Source organism: Carassius carassius, chromosome 12 (assembly GCF_963082965.1).
Source record: "Carassius carassius chromosome 12, fCarCar2.1, whole genome shotgun sequence".
Lineage (NCBI taxonomy): Eukaryota > Metazoa > Chordata > Actinopteri > Cypriniformes > Cyprinidae > Carassius > Carassius carassius.
In genome coordinates this window covers 31,721,414-31,740,493 of record NC_081766.1, presented here as the reverse complement: position 1 = coordinate 31,740,493, position 19,080 = coordinate 31,721,414, and the positions used below count along the sequence as shown (strand labels likewise).

General features: G+C 36.2%; 1 protein-coding gene across 3 annotated transcripts in view; it reads right to left on the bottom strand.

Moving 5' to 3' along the window:
* LOC132155256 (dipeptidyl aminopeptidase-like protein 6) overlaps positions 1 to 19,080 on the bottom strand; it is a 167,496-nt gene that overhangs the window by 5,457 nt on the left and 142,959 nt on the right. For all 3 annotated transcript variants that reach the window (XM_059564135.1, XM_059564134.1, XM_059564136.1), the window contains 18 exons: positions 15,770 to 15,890; positions 12,095 to 12,249; positions 11,514 to 11,611; positions 10,458 to 10,584; positions 10,126 to 10,164; positions 9,897 to 10,004; positions 9,047 to 9,138; positions 8,844 to 8,891; positions 8,655 to 8,767; positions 6,111 to 6,164; positions 5,129 to 5,227; positions 4,979 to 5,048; positions 3,572 to 3,766; positions 3,434 to 3,488; positions 2,648 to 2,765; positions 2,490 to 2,548; positions 1,895 to 1,967; positions 1,723 to 1,796 (listed from right to left, as the gene is read on the bottom strand). In XM_059564135.1, the coding sequence (XP_059420118.1) occupies positions 1,723 to 1,796; positions 1,895 to 1,967; positions 2,490 to 2,548; positions 2,648 to 2,765; positions 3,434 to 3,488; positions 3,572 to 3,766; positions 4,979 to 5,048; positions 5,129 to 5,227; positions 6,111 to 6,164; positions 8,655 to 8,767; positions 8,844 to 8,891; positions 9,047 to 9,138; positions 9,897 to 10,004; positions 10,126 to 10,164; positions 10,458 to 10,584; positions 11,514 to 11,611; positions 12,095 to 12,249; positions 15,770 to 15,890 (1,698 nt within the window). The remainder of the gene's footprint in view (positions 1 to 1,722; positions 1,797 to 1,894; positions 1,968 to 2,489; positions 2,549 to 2,647; positions 2,766 to 3,433; positions 3,489 to 3,571; positions 3,767 to 4,978; positions 5,049 to 5,128; positions 5,228 to 6,110; positions 6,165 to 8,654; positions 8,768 to 8,843; positions 8,892 to 9,046; positions 9,139 to 9,896; positions 10,005 to 10,125; positions 10,165 to 10,457; positions 10,585 to 11,513; positions 11,612 to 12,094; positions 12,250 to 15,769; positions 15,891 to 19,080) is intronic.

Below are 19,080 nucleotides of genomic sequence, written 5' to 3'. Positions count from 1 at the left end.
ATCTTTAATTTGGGGACATGCAAAATAATTAAAAGTTCTCTCCTGAACTGCACCTTCACTTCCATTTTTCTCTTCAAGTCTCTTTATTTTGCCCTGTTATCCATCTCTCTCATGACTTTAATACTCAAGATTGAACAAAACTATACTTTACAATACAATACTCTACAATACTACAATATCTTTATAGAAAAATCCTAATACTGTACATGAGTCATGTTTTTCCCTTACAAAAAATTACCATGCTTTTATTAGCCTATATAAAAGTAAAATAACCTTGTTTTTTTTGTTTTTTTCTTTTGCAAATTGATTTGTATTTATTTTTAAATAAATACATTTGTAAAATAATTTAGCATTTTTGGTTATCACAGTTAAACAATAGTAACCATTTTCTCTGGATTTATAGTTAAATATTAAAATGTAAATTTTCGTAAGGGTTGTGTTGTTGTCTGTCGTAGCTCCCCCTAAACCTATAAAAAAAAATCTGAATTTTTTTTTCAGCTAAATTACTACTGTAACATTACAACAGATAATAATGATGTCCTTTATACAGTATTTTGAGTGATGACTGATGAGCAACGTGCTGCTGCTTGATTAATTAAATAAAAAAACTAAGACAAAAAAGCATCTTTACAGATGAAACTGACCTGAAACCCTGAACAGTAGTTCTGCTTCTCTGCTCCAGCAGTCCTCTCTCTCTCTCTCTCTCTCTCTCTCGCATTGATTACTCTGAGTCTGATCCAAACCGTTTGGCGGAGGCGCGGAGAGCGCGCGAGTCATGACTAACACTTCATGACTTATTAGAGATTTAATTATCAAATGGCGGATTCGCAAATGATCGCTTTAGTACATTCGGCAGGCAATTATACAATAATGATATTAAAATAGCGGGCAAAATCGGCTGCCAGGCCACCGGGAATTGTCCTGGTTCTCCCGGTGTCCAGTCCACGCCTGATTTCCACAGACACGCAGAATGTGCAGGAGTCATATATTGCATTTTTGGGGCCTTATATTCACAGACACTAGTCGATGTCAAGTTTTGATTCAAGTGTACTGACCTACTTTTGATTTAGTCATCCAAAATGTGGCACATTCCGTCCGCGTTAGGCATTCTGTTTTTATGACTGGATTCTACGAACCAGACTGTATTTCCGCATCCCGGAAATTATCAGGGCGGTATGTCTCAGAATAGTCAGTGCAATTTGGGAAAGAAATCAGTTAAATCTGTATGTGGATGTGTGTAAACATTCAAATGTAATCCCCTTTGTAATCGTTAAAAATTTCATAAGTAACTGTAATTTAATTACTCATTTTTCCTTAGTAACTGTAACTAATTACAGTTACAATAATTTTGTAATTAAATTACCTAACGCCGTTACATGTAATTAGTTACTCCCCAACACTGGTTTTAGTATATTGCTATGGGTGTCGAAGCAGTTGTAAGTGTGTTGCTATGAAGTTGCTAGGGTGTTGTGAGGAAGTGAGTAAAAATATCACATCTCTCCTCACTGAGTCACATGATTTGAGGCGTCATTCAAGTGTACAGCACAAATGGAACAGAACGAGTTATAATGTAATAATTAATTAGCGCCTTTTTCAGACCACAAACCCTCAGCAGTAACTGTGGCACTCGATGCAACAAACAACACTAATAAAGATGATACATAAAGCAGAAACGTAAGAGTCAATAGCTGAGAGCTTAAATAGCAGCTGATCAGCTCTTACCTGTAATGTATAATTAGCTTTCTCATTTATCAGATGGCTGATAAATTTGGCCGTGTGCTGAAAATGGACTTTCTCTGTGTGAACAGAAAGAAATGTTACACAGTGTCCGTAAAAAATGAAAGAAAAGCACGTATTTAAGAGATAAAGAAGCTTTGTTTAAATCAAGGGTCACCGTCCGCAGTTGGGTGAATTATCATGAGTTGTTTGTCCCTCAGTTGCTCCATGTGGTCTGTTAAGCGTGCCATCTGAAAAAATACAAGCCAAAACCATATATAAGAGAGAGTGCTGGGGAGATTACTTACAAATTGTAGTCAGTAATGTACTCAAGATTACTCATTATAGGTAATGTATTCTGACAACTTTTGGATTACTTTTAGATTCTTTTGACATCACTTGTTTATAGATTTAAATGAGATTAGTGTTATAAAAAACGAGAGAAATAAATGCATGACTATAAAACCAACATCAGGACTTGAAATATTAACTTTACATCTCAGCGGGACTTCAAGCTAATATTTAGGTCAAAGTGGTTTGACTGACAAAAAGTATGGGGATTCCTGCATCCCATTTAAAAGAGAAACAAATAATTAGTCAGAATAAATAAATTATGAATAATTTACTGCCATTGTGTGAATAATTTGTAATCATGTAATCCATTTAAAGTAACTGTAATCTGTAATCCAGATTACATGTAATTAGTTACTTCCCTGCACTGGTAACAGATTTTTTTGAGCTGACCCTCAGCCATCTCATGTTGTGTGCATTACCTCGTATCCTCTCTTACTGGACTGCGGTGATCCTAAATAGCGTTCTGAAAATGCAGAAGCTGCAGGACAGATGATCATCAGTAGCACTGAAATTAGTCCATTCGTTTTATTCGTATACATAAATGATGTGTGATTAAACACTGGATATGACATCATACCGTATAAGGAGAAATCAGTGATGGGGGAGACGACGGTTCCACACTTGATTTTGAATTTAAACATATCTGGATTTTCATCTGAGCGTAATAGTCGGCTGGCCAGATATCCTCCATATGCCTGAACAGACAAAACAGATTCTTAGTGATGAGTGAACATAAATGATACTGAATGATACAATCGTACATCACATGGTACAATTTCATATGAATCCAACGATACAGACTTCCTGAAGCCTAAACGAAATCAAAACTGATTCTTAATTTTAATATGTTTGATTCTTGAGATTTATGTGTTCTTGCTTTTGAATTTTGAATGAGTCATAAGTGCATGTTACGAAAATTACACAAAATGTCTTTATAATCATCACTCATCAAAACTTATTGTTTTGGGTTATTATAGTAAACTAAAACTATTTTTGTTCACTCATAGCTAAAATAAAATATAAATGTAAATAAAAAAGTTAAAGCGCTAAAATTACTAACCTTAAAAAATATTAAAACTTAAATAATTATATAAAAATATTAAAATTAGAATTAACCAAAATTAAACTAAAATTAAAATGAAAACTGAAATTCTAAAATTAAAAGCTAATTCGAAATATTAATGCAAATTATAAAAGTACAAAAATAAAAGTCAAATACCAAGGCCTAATGTGATATAAAAGCGTTTTGTCATGCTACCTCATTGCTTTTGGGAAAAAGAAAAAAATCAATCACAGCTAACAACTCACACTTCTCACACTCAAACATGTCACTCATTGCCCAACAGTCACCAAACAAACTCACCTTTCCATAAACTCCAACTCTTGAGCCGTCAACGTATTGCAGCTGTGAGATAATTCTGCAGGGAATCATAGAAGAGATGTAAGCGTGGAATAAAGTCTTCTGTTTTAGTTTTCGAGGTGCTAGTGTAGAAGGTCTGACCTAAGAGCTTCCAGCTGGTCTCTCTCCTCAAACTCCCCCAGTTTCTTCTTGACGCGGTGGAGGAGGTTTGTGCCCTGAAAGCCACTGCCGCGGCCGTCCAGACGCATGACTATGGTGTTGAAGGAGCTGACCAGCACCGTGGTCCAGTCCACCTGAAACTGCTCCGTCACCATCTGACCACCGGGGGTGCCGTCCCTACCAGAGCAAAGCAAGCGTATCAGAACCATCGCATCAAACTAACGCTTCAAAACAATGTCACATTTCACTGGGTGAATGATACCATGAAATATCCGGGTCACATGTCACCCCAAAACCGAAAAAAATGTATGCAATAAATAAATAATCAATCAAGCTTATTTAAGGTCTATTTTATCAGTTTCCACAGAAAATCACACTGGCCAGTGTGTGTGTGTGTGTGTGTCAAAATTGGCTAAGTGATTTTTTACATTATTTACAATAGGATCAGCATTTTCATGGGTTTAAATAAAAATATTTTTGTTATAAGATACAATAAAAGCAACTAATTACATCAAACCACCCCTTTCTGGGTAAATCTATCTTGTGACAGCGTTTTTGACAAGCCAGATATGTCAGTCTCTGATTAACTGTAAATGTAATTTAAGCCATTCCATAAAATAAGCATAAAAAGCACTTCACATGTCTCCAGCATGTTTTCTGATGACGCAGAAATCAAACATAGTTCACCCCTCATATCAAGTCCGTCAAAACTTAGGTTGGCTGCCGACTGGAATATTAGAATTAAAAACATTAACACTCTCGGCATCAATCACTTCACTGAAAACTTGCCAGCTAATAAAATAAATAATTATTACCATAAAATTATTCTGTTTTCAAATCCACATTATTTGATTATTATGATATTGATGTCTGTCAAAAACTAATGTGCACACACAGTAGTATTTATGAGAAGCTGTATGTTATATTTTGTCTGACATTTTTTTTATGCACGATTCTGATTCTGACATTCCTGATTTGAACATTTTCAATAATTCTCTATTCTTGACTGATCTTTTTTTTTATATATATAATTTTGGCGAACTGTTCAATTGAAATAAGTCAATGCAGTCTCTAATGTGACTCCCATATGCTGATACATAGATTTGGAAACTAGATGGGGTATATTTCTAAAATGTACTTTGATCACACCTTCTCAGTTGCTCATTTTTAAAGATACTGTGTATATAATGGGATCCGGAATGGAAAAAAATCTACATCAAGGTACATTTAATGAGAGCGTTTTCATGAGATTCACACAGCAGTACTCATATAGTCACACTAAGAAAAGAAAAACATGAGCACAGCTTCAATGTTGGTACAGGTCTTAGCCCGGTCTTTGCTGGACTAAACCTCTGTGTGGTTGGTATGTGTGTGGATCATGTGACTTACACCAGCAGCAGTAAAGGGTAGTGAGATGTCTCCGTAAACCCCGCTGGCATCATAATCTGCATGTTCAGACCTGTGCAGACGATGGGAAAGTTACTGTGCTGGGACAGTCATCAGCTCAGTGAAAACTGACGTTTGCTGTAAGATACTCACAGTAATCATCTATGCTGATCTTTCTGTACTCTACTTTGGGCATCTGCGTGTTGTTCACTGTGGTGTTCAGCTGCTGATTGAGCTCCACATCCAGCAGCTCTGAGGGAAACAGTCATTCACATTCAGTGGATGGTCAGAGAGATCAAATATACACTATTTTCTATAGTAATATATTTGAAAATGTCATTTATTCCTGTGATGCGCAGCTGTATTTTCAGCATCATTCCTCCAGTCTTCAGTGTCACATGATCTACAGAAATCATTCTAAAATGCTGATTTGCTGCTCAAATAATAATAATAATAATTGCTTTATTTTATTTTGTCAAAACTATTTCTTTTAAAAAACAAACAAACAAAAAAAGTCTGACCCCAAACTTCTGAACAGTATTGTATAAGCATACTGGTTTAAAAAATAAATTATAATTTTACTACAATATAATGAAATATTAATTATATGTTTTTCATAAATGGTGGTCAAAAAAAAGGCCAGAATGGTGTGTAGTTACAACAATTACCAGCAGGGGCTAACAGGGTCATGCTAACCAGCCAAACCCTGACCTCTTGGTGTAAAAATACTGTTATCTGTTAATATGGCCATCAAAATCAACACATCTGACTTGCTGTGAATCACAAGAGTGAGTCTGATCAGTCTGTTCTGTCCTGCTGTCTCTTTCCCCCAAGAGGCCGATGATAATCACAGCTAATCATGCTAAACACACATCCGTCCTCCACTGTCTGAGGATCCCAGAGAATGTGAGGACGTGCTGTTCAAATCAATTCATCTGACACAGTTCACACACACATTTGAGGTGCTTCGTGTTTATCTACAAACACGTTCACCTTCTGAAGACGGTTGATAAAGCACATATTCTTCTATCGTGTCCTTTGGGTGAGAAACAGCTTTTGAGTAAAACGCGCTCTTGGATGCAGAGCTGATGAAGTGAGTCTGTAGTGTTTAAATACAGTACGACTGAAGACTCACTCTCATAGTCTCCGTCTCTGGTGCTGTAAACGGCTGTGTGTGGCACACCGGGACCTGTGCAGAGAAACACAGAGGTGTAGATGAGTGTCTTACAGCATATATACTGCAGGTATAGAAAAGAATCACTGCCCTGTAAATGAATCACATTTAGTTGCTTTGCAGCCTGAAAAGAAGATGCACAGTGTTTGTTTTAACCAGCTGTATTTACTCTTAGAACATTTCTATCCCCACTGTATATTATTACATTATTATATTACAGTATATTTGTTTTATGCATTACTGTATATTCTGTGAGTTATGTATGTGAAATATTCTATTATTGTAGTAACTTCTTTTAGGTGAATCCGTCTCTAAAAATGGCATGCAACAACACTTATGTTGCACAGAGGATTTCTCTCTAAGTGGATGATTTTTGGTCAGAATAGCCTCCAATCTTGTGTTAATTCAGTGTCTGGCTTCATGCAACAGTTACCAAAGCCAAAGATGCACATACTGTACACATGGACAATATACAGAGATACATATAATATAATAAACCGGTAGGCAATAGAAAAATTGATAGGGCATTTTTAAATATTTATTTATTTATAAAGCAGTTTCACTGTTTAAATAAAATAAAATCAAAATAAATAAATACAATTAAAAATGATTTATTTTCAAATTTCAATTATTCACATTTGTGAAACATTGGAACCATTATTACGCAGGTTTTTTTAATTATGTTTCTATGAATACTGTTTATCATGATATAAACTGTTACTGACCATAAGGTAAAGAATATTGTGATATACTGTACAATCTGTGATATACATGTGAGATATATATTTATTCTATTTTAATATGATTTAAAATGTAATTTATTCTTGTGATGACAAAGCTGAATTTTCAGCATTATTACTCCAGTCTTCAGTGTCACATGATCAAATTATCAATGTTAAATCAGACATTTATCAGTGTTTTTTATTGTTTGCTGAATAGAACTGCAAGAAAACAGAATGAAAAGAACAGCATTTTCTTAACCAGAAATATTTTTTTCAATCAATTAATGCATCCTTGCTGAATAAAAGTATTAAATCTATTATAACAAATTATTCTGACTGTAATGACTGATTAGATTAGCTGTTTCTAAAGCTGCACTATAAAAAATAATATTGAGATTGTAACATTTCAATAAATTTAATTTTTTTGTGGACATAATTTTTTTTATTAATTGTCCAGACAACAAGAAAATGTAAATTCATTGGGCCTCAACTAAGCTGAAAGTTGAATGAACTAGTGTAACTTGTTTCAACTCAAAAACTCATGTTGAAATAACTGCATCACACAGAGAAAAAAAAATTAAAATTTTAAGGTGGGTAACAATTATTATTTTTTTTTTTAGTTGACTCAACAAATAGTTTCTTACAGTGTGGTTTTGGGGTTTTCCAGGAATTCATCGATGCACTCAAAGCCCATTTAGGATCACTAAACATGGAATAATTATACAGCACCTAAAACAGAGCTTTACTATCAGTGCTTGGTTTGATCCACAAGAACTGATCTTTCCCTGCTGAGGTCTGGGGAAGCGTCGTGCTGCAAGGACCATGAGGCTCTAATTAATAACACAAACACTGACCTTTCCTTGTGCTAAACAGATCATTGACCATGACAACCTCGCTTTAATGTTGGTGAAACACTCAGCAGGGTAATGATGTCATGACTAACAGACTGGGATCAGCCAGAGTCACTGAGCCAAACTCTCGGCAGCGAGAGAAGGTCAAATCAGAAAAGAAATAATAATTCATATTGTTTCTGGGGAATTATCTATTTCAATAATCGAATAAATATTAAATCTAAGTAATATAAGTATTTTGAGGTCATGGTTAATGGTCAGCGCTAAAGATCTCTTGGTTATTTTGCTCACTGAGACTCTCTGATTGGTAGAATTTTTTGTATAGCATCATGGGTAATGTAGTTTTTGACTAAACACAATTAATTTAAAAATAAGTTGAATAAACACAAACAGACAAGTTTAACAGAGGCACATACATTGATTAACAACTTTGGAGCTCACAACAGGTCTGTCTTTAAAGGTTTATCAGTTATTGTTAAAAAACTATTTCCCTATGGAGAGTTTTGACCTCTGGAAGCGGAAAAGTGCAACAGTTGTGTTCCAAAGTAAATTTCACATTCAGTTGCCACATAGGCAAACTATGCTCTCAAACTGCATTGATTATAATTTGACCATGTCATTTAAAATGCTTCAAGGGATTCTAATTATTTTTCCTTAAAGTTGTTAAGTATCTCAACTCTATGTCCAGTTGTCACTTTATCTATTTATTTTACTTTTTATGATTCAGCTTGTAGCTGCTTGCTTTGGTTCATGGATTGTAACTTTTTTAACACCGAACCTTTTTAAAATCCCTATGGGAAAAATTATTAGCATTAGTAAAAAATACTTCTGCATCCAAGGTTGTTTAAAAATGTGGTTTTCCGTATTGTACTCTGTAGGTATAAGACCAGATATTAACAGCTGTTTTGCATAGAATTAAACAAGCATTAAACCTTTGCAGTTGAGAAGGAAGTAGTTAGCATCTGGACTGAATGATCCGCTGATGTATCCACAGCTTAAATTACAGGAAAGACAGCGGCGGTTGAAGGATCCTGTGGTGTTGGCACTAAAATAACAACACATCATCAGTGCAATGCTTCCAAATACTTCAGTGTGTGTGTGTGTGTGTGTGTGTGTCATACCTGTAGAGCTGACGCCGTCTTGCATCGTCTTCTGTACTAAGAAAGAATCTGCAAAGACATTGTTGTTACAGATATCCATTTTAATTTTTCAAATGGTAATGGCATATTGCTTTATTTTAGGTATATTTCTGACATTTTTATTTATGATATGGATAGAATCAAGCATCTGGGTATTTTGAATGCTGCTGATCACACATGCTTACACAAGTTTGGTTTCCTCGTTGTAGGCTAAAATCTGCGTCACGTCCCAGTCTCCTGACGTCAGCGACTGTAGCGTGTCTGTGCTGCTGTTGGGCTGAAACACACAATAAAAGGAACCTTTAACAAACTCTTAAAGAGATAGTTCACCCAAAAATCTGCTTTTTATTTACTGATCCTGAGGTAAACCAAAAAGTGACTTTATCTTCAGTAGCGCAGTAAAGAAGATTTTTGGTTGAAACTGTGGTCCTTGATGATTCATGAAATGCAAGTCAATGGCTACCGTCACTTTAAGAGTCATAAAAACATATATAGGCAATAGAAAATTAATCCCCATGACATATTTAAGTCTTATGAGGTGAATCAATTGGTCTGTGCAAAAACTGAACAGTATTTACAACATTATTTCCTGAAATCCAGAGCCCCGGGCAAACGGTCTGGAGTGATGTCTTGTTCACGAACGAATCATTCTTTTGAACTGGTTCTTTTTGGTGAACTGGTTCATCTAGGGTTTACAGGTAATAATGTTGCAAATACTGTTCAGTTTCTTGCACAGACCGATCATTTCGCTTTAAAAAGATCTCAACATATCGCCAGGAACCACAGGTATTCATTTTTGTGTTCCTTGATATGCTTTTTTGACTCTCAAAGTGACGGTAGCCATTGACTTACATTATATGACTCACCAAGGAGCATAGTTTCAGCTAAAAATCTTCTTTACTGTTGTACTGAATAAAAAAAAGTCACCTACGTCTTGGCCGGAAGGTGAGTAAATTAACAACAAATTTTCATTTTTAGGTGGACTATCTAATTAAACCTTCATAAGTAGCGTGTGGTTTCTCATTGTCAGCTCACTTGGGAAGTGGACATGGATATGTGGAAGAACTTCCCTCTGCCTCCCTGTGGAACAGCTCGGGTGAAGAAGAACCTGTATCCATCTCTGGAGAACAGCGGGGGTTCGTTCTGCAGAGAGAGTCAAGTCTTCCCGATCATGAACATTCAGCCTGCGCTCTCACACACACACACACACACACACACGCTGTACGTGTCTCCGCTCTGAGACGCAGCGTGATGCGTGACTCACCTGTCTGTGAAGCCAGCTGTCACTCTCATCTTCATGTTTCTGAAAACACACCGACAGATTATTGTGTTTTCCTCGGTAAGTCTCCCGTTGTGCGACAAAGTCCTTTATATACAACCGGAGCAGCCAGTGACAAATCTTTTCTTTCACTGAACTGACATGCATTTACATTTGGATGTAACAATAGGCGCTGTCACCCTTACATCCTTTTCCGGAAAATCAAAGGTCATGAAGTTATTCTCACACTTTCATTATATTACAGTCCTAGTGACTTTGCTATTATTATGGACATTAGTGATGACTAAGTGTGTGTGCTAGTGTATATCAGAAGGTACCTTGGTGCAGATGCCTGTGGTGGCCTCACACAAGGTCAGGATGGAGTTGTTCTGCGCTCGGTTCAGCCAGTTCACTGCTAGTTTGGTGCTGGTGGCCCACTTCACCATGGTGATGTAGTAATCTTTCCTGCAGAGAAAGCTGGGTAAAATACCACTTCAAACTGCATCAAATAATGTCTGTGTACGTTTTTGTGGGTAAATGTGTTTAATAAAAAAGGCTTTGGGTAAAATGGATTTTGTCCATTAGCTTAATAAAAAAAATGCTCTAAAAAGCTTTCCTTAAAGCCATTTAAGCCATTCTTCTGTGGAGTAACGCAGTCCATTAGTCTGACTGTAGCCTGTTTACAGAGTTTGTTAAAGTAATACAATATCGTTCAAAAGGTTGCTTTTATTCAGCAAGGATGCATGAAATTGATCAAAAGTGACTGTAAGTAAAGAGATTTTATAATGTTTATAATGTTTCAAATAACTGCTTTTTGAACTCTTTTTCATCAGTGAATCCTAAAAAAATATAGAATGGTTTTTAAAAAAAATATTAAGCAGCACATCATTGATGATAAGAAATATTTCCTGAGCAGCAAATCATCATATTAGAATATGTTCTGAAGGATCATGTGACACTGAAGACTGCAGTAACGATGCTTTGCATCACAGGAATAAATTACTTTTTAAATTGTATCAAAAACAGAAAACCGCTTTTTTAAATTCTAATAACATTTCACAGTACTACTGTTTTTATTGTATTTTTGACCCTAAACTAAAATAAAAAATGCAGTCTTGGTGAGACTTCTTGAATAAACATGAATATGAATCTCATTGACCCCAAACATCTGAATTGAAGTGTATATTGTCAAATCAAGGCAAACTAATTATGACACTTAGTTATCAAAAGTCAAAATGATTTAGAAAATTGAAGTAAGTTTTTAAAGGCTCTAGTTTAATTTGTTGGATGCTGACATTGAATATTTTAAATACTTCAAATACTTTTTGAGGTCAACTCCCCTAAAGCATAAGATAAAGTTGCTAATCAAATAAGCACGTTGTTGTGTGTTTCACCTGATCCTGGGGTCCTCTGGTTTCCTCATCCTCACTGTGTGTAAAGGGCCGTTCAGACTCACCACTGACAAATAGATATCAGGGTTCTCCTCCCCGGCCTACAGAGACAACACAGATTTTGTGAATGGAGTATCTCCTTCTCCTCCTCCGATGGGACCCTCAGGGATAGATCACCCAAAAAAGAAAATTCTGTCATCTTTTACACACCCTTAAGTTGTTCCAACCCTGTCCGAGTTGTTTTCTTCTGTTGAACACAAAATCATATATTTTGAAGAATGTTGCTGGTAGCCATTGAGTTCCACTGTGAGGAAATCAATGGGTCACCATCAACTGATTGTTTACTAAAACAATGACAGAATATGAAAAATATCTTCATTTGTGTTCTGAAAGCCTTACAGTTGGGAAAGACCCGATGACAGATTTTTCATTTTTGGGTGCACTGTCCCTTTAAATGTCACTCAAGACAGCAGCAACCATCAGATCCCATTTCAAGGTTACAGTGACACTGAAAGATACTGACAGATTGAGGCACACACCACTAAGACTTGGTTTGATCATAAAAAAAAGCTGCAGAGATTTACTTTAGGGTAGCGGTACTCCTGTCCGCTAGGATACAGCGCGTTTGTGAACATGGGTATCTCCATCTTGGGCACCAGAGTGTCATTGATGGTGGCATATGCCAGTCTGAGACCATCTGGTGACCACCAGTGAGCGATGTGACTCTGGAAGATCTCCTCTGTGAACACAAACAAATGAAACAAGAGTATATTAATCACAAAACTGAAGGAAGTCACTGCACACAAACAAGTGACGTTGAGTGCAGTAAAGCGCTGTTGCATGGTGACCACATCCCTGTCAGATCCTGATATGAGTTAGAGGATTAAATATCCTTTCAAGCAAACAGACAGAGGACATGCTGCAAAATACATTACTGCAACACGTGCAAAAACAGCCTTTGTGATTCATGGCATCCATTTGCCTGTAGGCTGCTGCCTCGGGAGTCTCATCCATCACTCCATAAAGCTAAAACAGCCGTGAGCTATTTATTCATTTTTTTGGTGCATGAAAATGTACAACCCGAATTCCGGAAAAGTTGGGACGTTTTTTAAATTTTAATAAAATGAAAACTAAAAGACTTTCAAATCACATGAGCCAATATTTTATTCACAATAGAACATAGATAACATAGCAAATGTTTAAACTGAGAAAGTTTACAATTTTATGCACAAAATGAGCTCATTTCAATTTTGATTTCTGCTACAGGTCTCAAAATAGTTGGGACGGGGCATGTTTACCATGGTGTAGCATCTCCTTTTCTTTTCAAAACAGTTTGAAGACGTCTGGGCATTGAGGCTATGAGTTGCTGGAGTTTTGCTGTTGGAATTTGGTCCCATTCTTGCCTTATATAGATTTCCAGCTGCTGAAGAGTTCGTGGTCGTCTTTGACGTATTTTTCGTTTAATGATGCGCCAAATGTTCTCTATAGGTGAAAGATCTGGACTGCAGGCAGGCCAGGTTAGCACCCGGACTCTTCTACGACGAAGCCATGCTGTTGTTATAGCTGCAGTATGTGGTTTTGCATTGTCCTGCTGAAATAAACAAGGCCTTCCCTGAAATAGACGTTGTTTGGAGGGAAGCATATGTTGCTCTAAAACCTTTATATACCTTTCAGCATTCACAGAGCCTTCCAAAACATGCAAGCTGCCCATACCGTATGCACTTATGCACCCCCATACCATCAGAGATGCTGGCTTTTGAACTGAACGCTGATAACAGGCTGGAAGGTCTCCCTCCTCTTTAGCCCGGAGGACACGGCGTCCGTGATTTCCAACAAGAATGTCAAATTTGGACTCGTCTGACCATAAAACACTATTCCACTTTGAAATAGTCCATTTTAAATGAGCCTTGGCCCACAGGACACGACGGCGCTTCTGGACCATGTTCACATATGGCTTCCTTTTTGCATGATTGAGCTTTAGTTGGCATCTGCTGATGGCACGGCGGATTGTGTTTACCGACAGTGGTTTCTGAAAGTATTCCTGGGCCCATTTAGTAATGTCATTGACACAATCATGCCGATGAGTGATGCAGTGTCGTCTGAGAGCCCGAAGACCACGGGCATCCAATAAAGGTCTCCGGCCTTGTCCCTTACGCACAGAGATTTCTCCAGTTTCTCTGAATCTTTTGATGATGTTATGCACTGTAGATGATGAGATTTGCAAAGCCTTTGCAATTTGACGTTGAGGAACATTGTTTTTAAAGTTTTCCACAATTTTTTTACGCAGTCTTTCACAGATTGGAGAGCCTCTGCCCATCTTTACTTCTGAGAGACTCTGCTTCTCTGGTTGTAAAAAAAATCATTAAGGAACAATTTTCTTATTTATTTAAAGAAGAAATGGCTCATAGATATAAGCTCTGATGTTTGCAGATGTTCATAGATATTTAGTTGAATTGTTCTGCATCACACTTGAGCACCTGGGACAAGTTTATTTTTTGTTTTATTTCAGTTTAAGTTTTAGTAACTCTTTAATGTAATTGTAATAGTTTTTATAATAATATTTATATAATTTTACTATTTATTTGCTATTATTTTTATATTTTTATTTTAGTAGCTCTGTAATGTGCTTTTTAATATTTAGATTTAGCTTTAATTCAGTTTTTTTAGTTGAAGTAAATTTCAGTGCTTCATCAAATTTTATACCAGTATCTAACATTTATATTTCGTTTTATTTAACTTTTTTTTTTCAAATAAGTTTACTTAATAACAACACTGTACATCAAAAGTAGATGAAACCATGGAAACACTATTTTTCATTTGATCCATTCATTTTGTTTAATGGAAAGGAGCAGCTAAAACATTCTTCAAAATATCTTATTTTATGTGCCACGGATGACACAATTTACGTTTTTTGTTGAACTATCCCATAATGTTCCTCCTGCTCTGCCTGTTGTGATTAAACGCTATCCGTCATGAAAGGAGAGACCACAGGATGGCAGTAGCGACCTTTTCAGAGCAGAGCATAAACGGATGTCATAAGAGCATGTGACTAAGAATAGCCTCACACTGAGATGTTAATTTAGGATAAAACCAATTACCGGCATGCAATTCAGTTCAGCGTGTGTCACAAACAAACCCACAGCCAATGTGCCCTTATAAACCTGGAAAAATGACAGAACTACAGAGCTGAGAATGATGAGGAAAAAACATGACTCATGAACACTTTTAGATTATATGCACAAACAAATGTATGATTATGGTTATATAGAATATTGGTCTGTTGGCCTGTAATGCTTTGAAAAATGTTCGGTCTTTAGCTATATGGCGTATGTTTAGCATTTGCCGTTTATATGCTTATTGATGAAATTAGAAGACTGGAATGTCACACATTTGGCTGCTTTGAAATCAGTCAGCGAGGTACTGAAAGAGTCTGCTGCGCATCTACTGCTGTGAAATGAACTCAGTATGACCTCGAACGAGTTTAGAGAGACACCGGCATTAATGCTTTAATCTGATTTCCCTACATATTTTCCAGAAAGGGTCCTTAGTGATGAGTATATGAATAGAGACAATGCAGCAGTTAATAGCATTTACAGTTATTATTTTTCTTTGCAATTATGTTTTGCTCGAGAAAACATTTTTTCAAGGAAAAAAACAGAAACCAGATCACTTCAATTTAACATCTAGCATATTTTGAAATAAAACTTATATTAATATCAATAATAACATCAATTGTTATTATTATACGTAATTTAGCAAATTGAATTAAAATAAAACAAAGCAAACAAATAAACAAACAAACAAATATAAATGATCCTGTTCAAGAAAATTACACGGATTGTTTATATAAGATTGCATGTTGCAATAGTATAAAAAATATTATTATATATCAATTAATTTTTTGGTAAATTTTGTTATTATTTTGACATGAAGAAAATGCCTTTTTTTCTATAGGAGGTTATAAAAAAACTAAATGCATTTTTTCCCCATGCTATTTATTTTTATTCAAAAAAATTAAATAATTCTGCAACATATATATGTTGGTGAAATAAAATTAAAAAGTTATAAATTCATATAATTTAAGGAAAAATGTTCTGAGTCAGAGAGGTGCATTAGACATACACAAATGCCACGCTGTATGTCCAAATAAACAGAATCTGCACCCAGACTAAACACATCACACACTCACAATCACTTTTGCTATTTTATTACATGCACACACTCACATACACACAGTTTTTTATAATTCATGCTTTTACCTTCATAAAGCCAGTCAGCAAGTCCATTAAATATGACCCCCAGACTGCCTGTGGACACCAGACGGACCGATGGGCTGTTCACCTGCGCTTTGTAGTAGATGTTATTCTCAAAGACGAAAATCTGTCAGGAAAGAAGAACTAATGATTATAGGAAAGACCATGTCAAACCAGACCAAAAAAAAACAAAAAGAAACTCCTGAAACTGAAAGATTTTAGAGTGCATTCATTTTTTCTATAGGGAAATTGAATCAGTGATAAAGTGTACAACTTTCAAGACAGATTCACCATGATCTCTGAGATTGTTAAGTGAGAGTACATACTTCAAGTATGATGATGTCATCTTAAAAAGAATCCCGGGTGAAAAACTACACTACCCATAATCCCTCAGGAGAGATCCACCAATCAGATTGTTGCTCTTACTATATAAACAGACATACAAAATAGCTCACTGCAAACTTCAGTGAAACATTGTGAATGACATAACTGACCTGGTCACCCTACACTCTCAAACTATTGATATATTTCTGAATATTTTACAATAGGTTTCAAATATATTATATTATATCATAAAAAAGAGAAGTTAATTTCCTCATACAAGAATGTAAGTACACAGTATTTGTATTCAGGTTTTGTCCAGGTGTATTCAATGTTGTAATGGGGTTCAAGTCTTCAAAATATTAAATGGAGAATTTTTGACATGCATATGTAAAAAACAAAGGGAGCTATACAGCTATACATTGTACAAAAGCAAAACAGAGTAGCAACAGTAATTCTGATATGGGGGGGGGGGTGGGGGTAATTTAAATGATGGATTTACACTAAATTTGAATCTACAGGTGCTTCTCAATAAATTAGAATGTCGAGGAAAAGTTCATTTATTTCAGTAATTCAACTTAAATTATGAAACTCATGTATTATATAAATTCAATGCACTCAGACTGAAGTAGTTTAATTCTTTGGTTCTTTTAATTGTGATGATTTTGGCTCACATTTAACAAAAACCCACCAATTCACTCAACAAATTAGAATATGGTGACACACCAATCAGCTAATCAACTCAAAACACCTGTAGAGGTTTCCTGAGCCTTCAAAATGGTCTCTGACAATCATTGACACTCTTCACAAGGAGGGTGAGCCACAAACATTAATTGCCAATAAGCTGGCTGTTAACAGAGTTCTGTATCCAAGCATGTTAACAGAAAGTTGAGTGGAACAAAAAAGTGTGGAAGAAAAAGATGCACAACCAACCGAGAGAACTGCAGACTTATGAGGATTGTCAAGCAAAATCGATTCAGGAATTTGAGTGAACTTCACAAGGAATGGACTGAGGCTGGGGTCAAGGCATCAAGAGCCACCGAGGAATTTGCTGAACCACAGACAACGTCAGAGGTGTCTCACCTGGCCTAAGGAGAAGAAGAACTGGACTGTTGCCATTGGTCCAAAGTCCCTTTTTTCAGATGAGAGCAAGTTTTGTATTTCATTTGGAAACCAAGGTCCTAGAGTCTGGAGGAGGGGTGGAGAAGCTCATAGCCCAAGCTGCTTGAAGTCCAGTGTTAAGTTTCCACAGTCTGTGATGATTTAGGGTGCAATGTCACCTGCTGGTGTTGGTCCAATGTGTTTTTTTTAAACCAAAGTCACTGTATTCGTTTACCAAGAAATTTTGGAGCACTTCATGCTTCCTTCGTCTGACCAGCTTTTTGAAGATGCTGATTAAAATTTCCAGCAGGATTTGGCACCTACCCACACTGCCAAAAGCACCAAAAGTTTGTAAATGACCATGGTGTTAGTGTGCTTGACTGTCCCGCAAACTCTCCAGACCTGAACCCCAGAGAGAATCTGTGAGGTATTGTCAAAAGGAAGATGAGAAACAAGAGACCAAACAATGCAGATGAGCTGAAGGCCACTGTCAAAGAAACCTGGGCTTCCAGACCACCTCAGCAGAGCCACAAACTGATCACCTTCATGCCACGCCGAATTGAGGCAGTAATTCAAGCAAAAGGAGCCCCAACCAAGTATTGAGTACATGTAGAGTAAATTAACATACTTTCCAGAAGGCCAACAATTCACTAAATGTTTTGTTTTTAATGTTTTTAAGTATTCTATTTTGTTGAGATTGGTGGGTTTTTGTTAAATGTGAGCCAAAATCATCACAATTAAAAGAACCAAAGACTTAAACTACTTCAGTCTGTGTGCAATGAATTTATTTAAAACATGAGTTTCACAATTGAAATGAACTTTTCATCAAAATTCTAATTTATTGGGAAGCACCTGTATATGTCTTGAAACATCCACACATCTCTAGTGAATATCCAAGATGTTGTGTGATGCTACAGTAATCAGGGTTGGTGGCAGACTGTCTGCAGGATGACTGACAGCTCTGGGAGTGTGTGTGTGTGTGTGTGTGTGTGTGTGTGTGTGTGTGTGTGTGAAAAGCTCTGGTGGGGTTTTTTTCAGCAGCTGAATCACATTCTGCCAAAATCACAGAGATATGCTGAACTAACTTATGCAAATCAAATAGACCATGTCTGAAAACAATAAAAAGGCAAACTCTTTAAAAGAATGATAATAAACTACAATGTAACAATATTTCATTGAGAGGAGGACAGCTTTACAATGCATCAATTTAAATTCAATTTAGAACGGCACTTTTCATTCAGCACAACAGATTCACCGGTTCATCCTAACTTCTTTCAACTTCTCAATGACGGTTTATATGAAATAAATAATTGCAAAGATTAATGTGAAAGATTATTTATTAATTACATTTATTAATTGTTTCTGACTAATGGTTGTGGTTGTGCCCTGGTATTTCTATGTTATTGTTATCAATCTCTAACCGCTGTCATTTACTCGAGGAACAGAGACAGACATACAGCAGATAATGGCTCAATGCTCTGTCATTAATGATTTCAGATGGACTGAACAGAATGAATCACCGCTTTAATGCTATAGTCTAATGAGGATGAAAACATACGACAGGCAGCAAAACAATAAAAAGAACATGTTTGTGTGACCTGCTCATAGCAGACCACTGCTCTGTTCCCAAATCCCACTGTAGAGCATCACAGGTGTAGTGTTCTTGAAGCAAAAGCTGTGCTAATAACCGACAGGCAGCAACACTATTCTACCTTTTAAGATAACTTTTAGAAGTTAAGTGTTAAGGTCACATTAGTCAAATTTAGGCAACATGTCATGGGGAATAAAAGTCAGTTTTTCATTGTCAAACGTATAGTGATGTATGATGCATGTATGGGTTCTTGTTGAAATGAAAGGAATTCATCTACAGATTTAGCAGATATTTTCTCATTTAG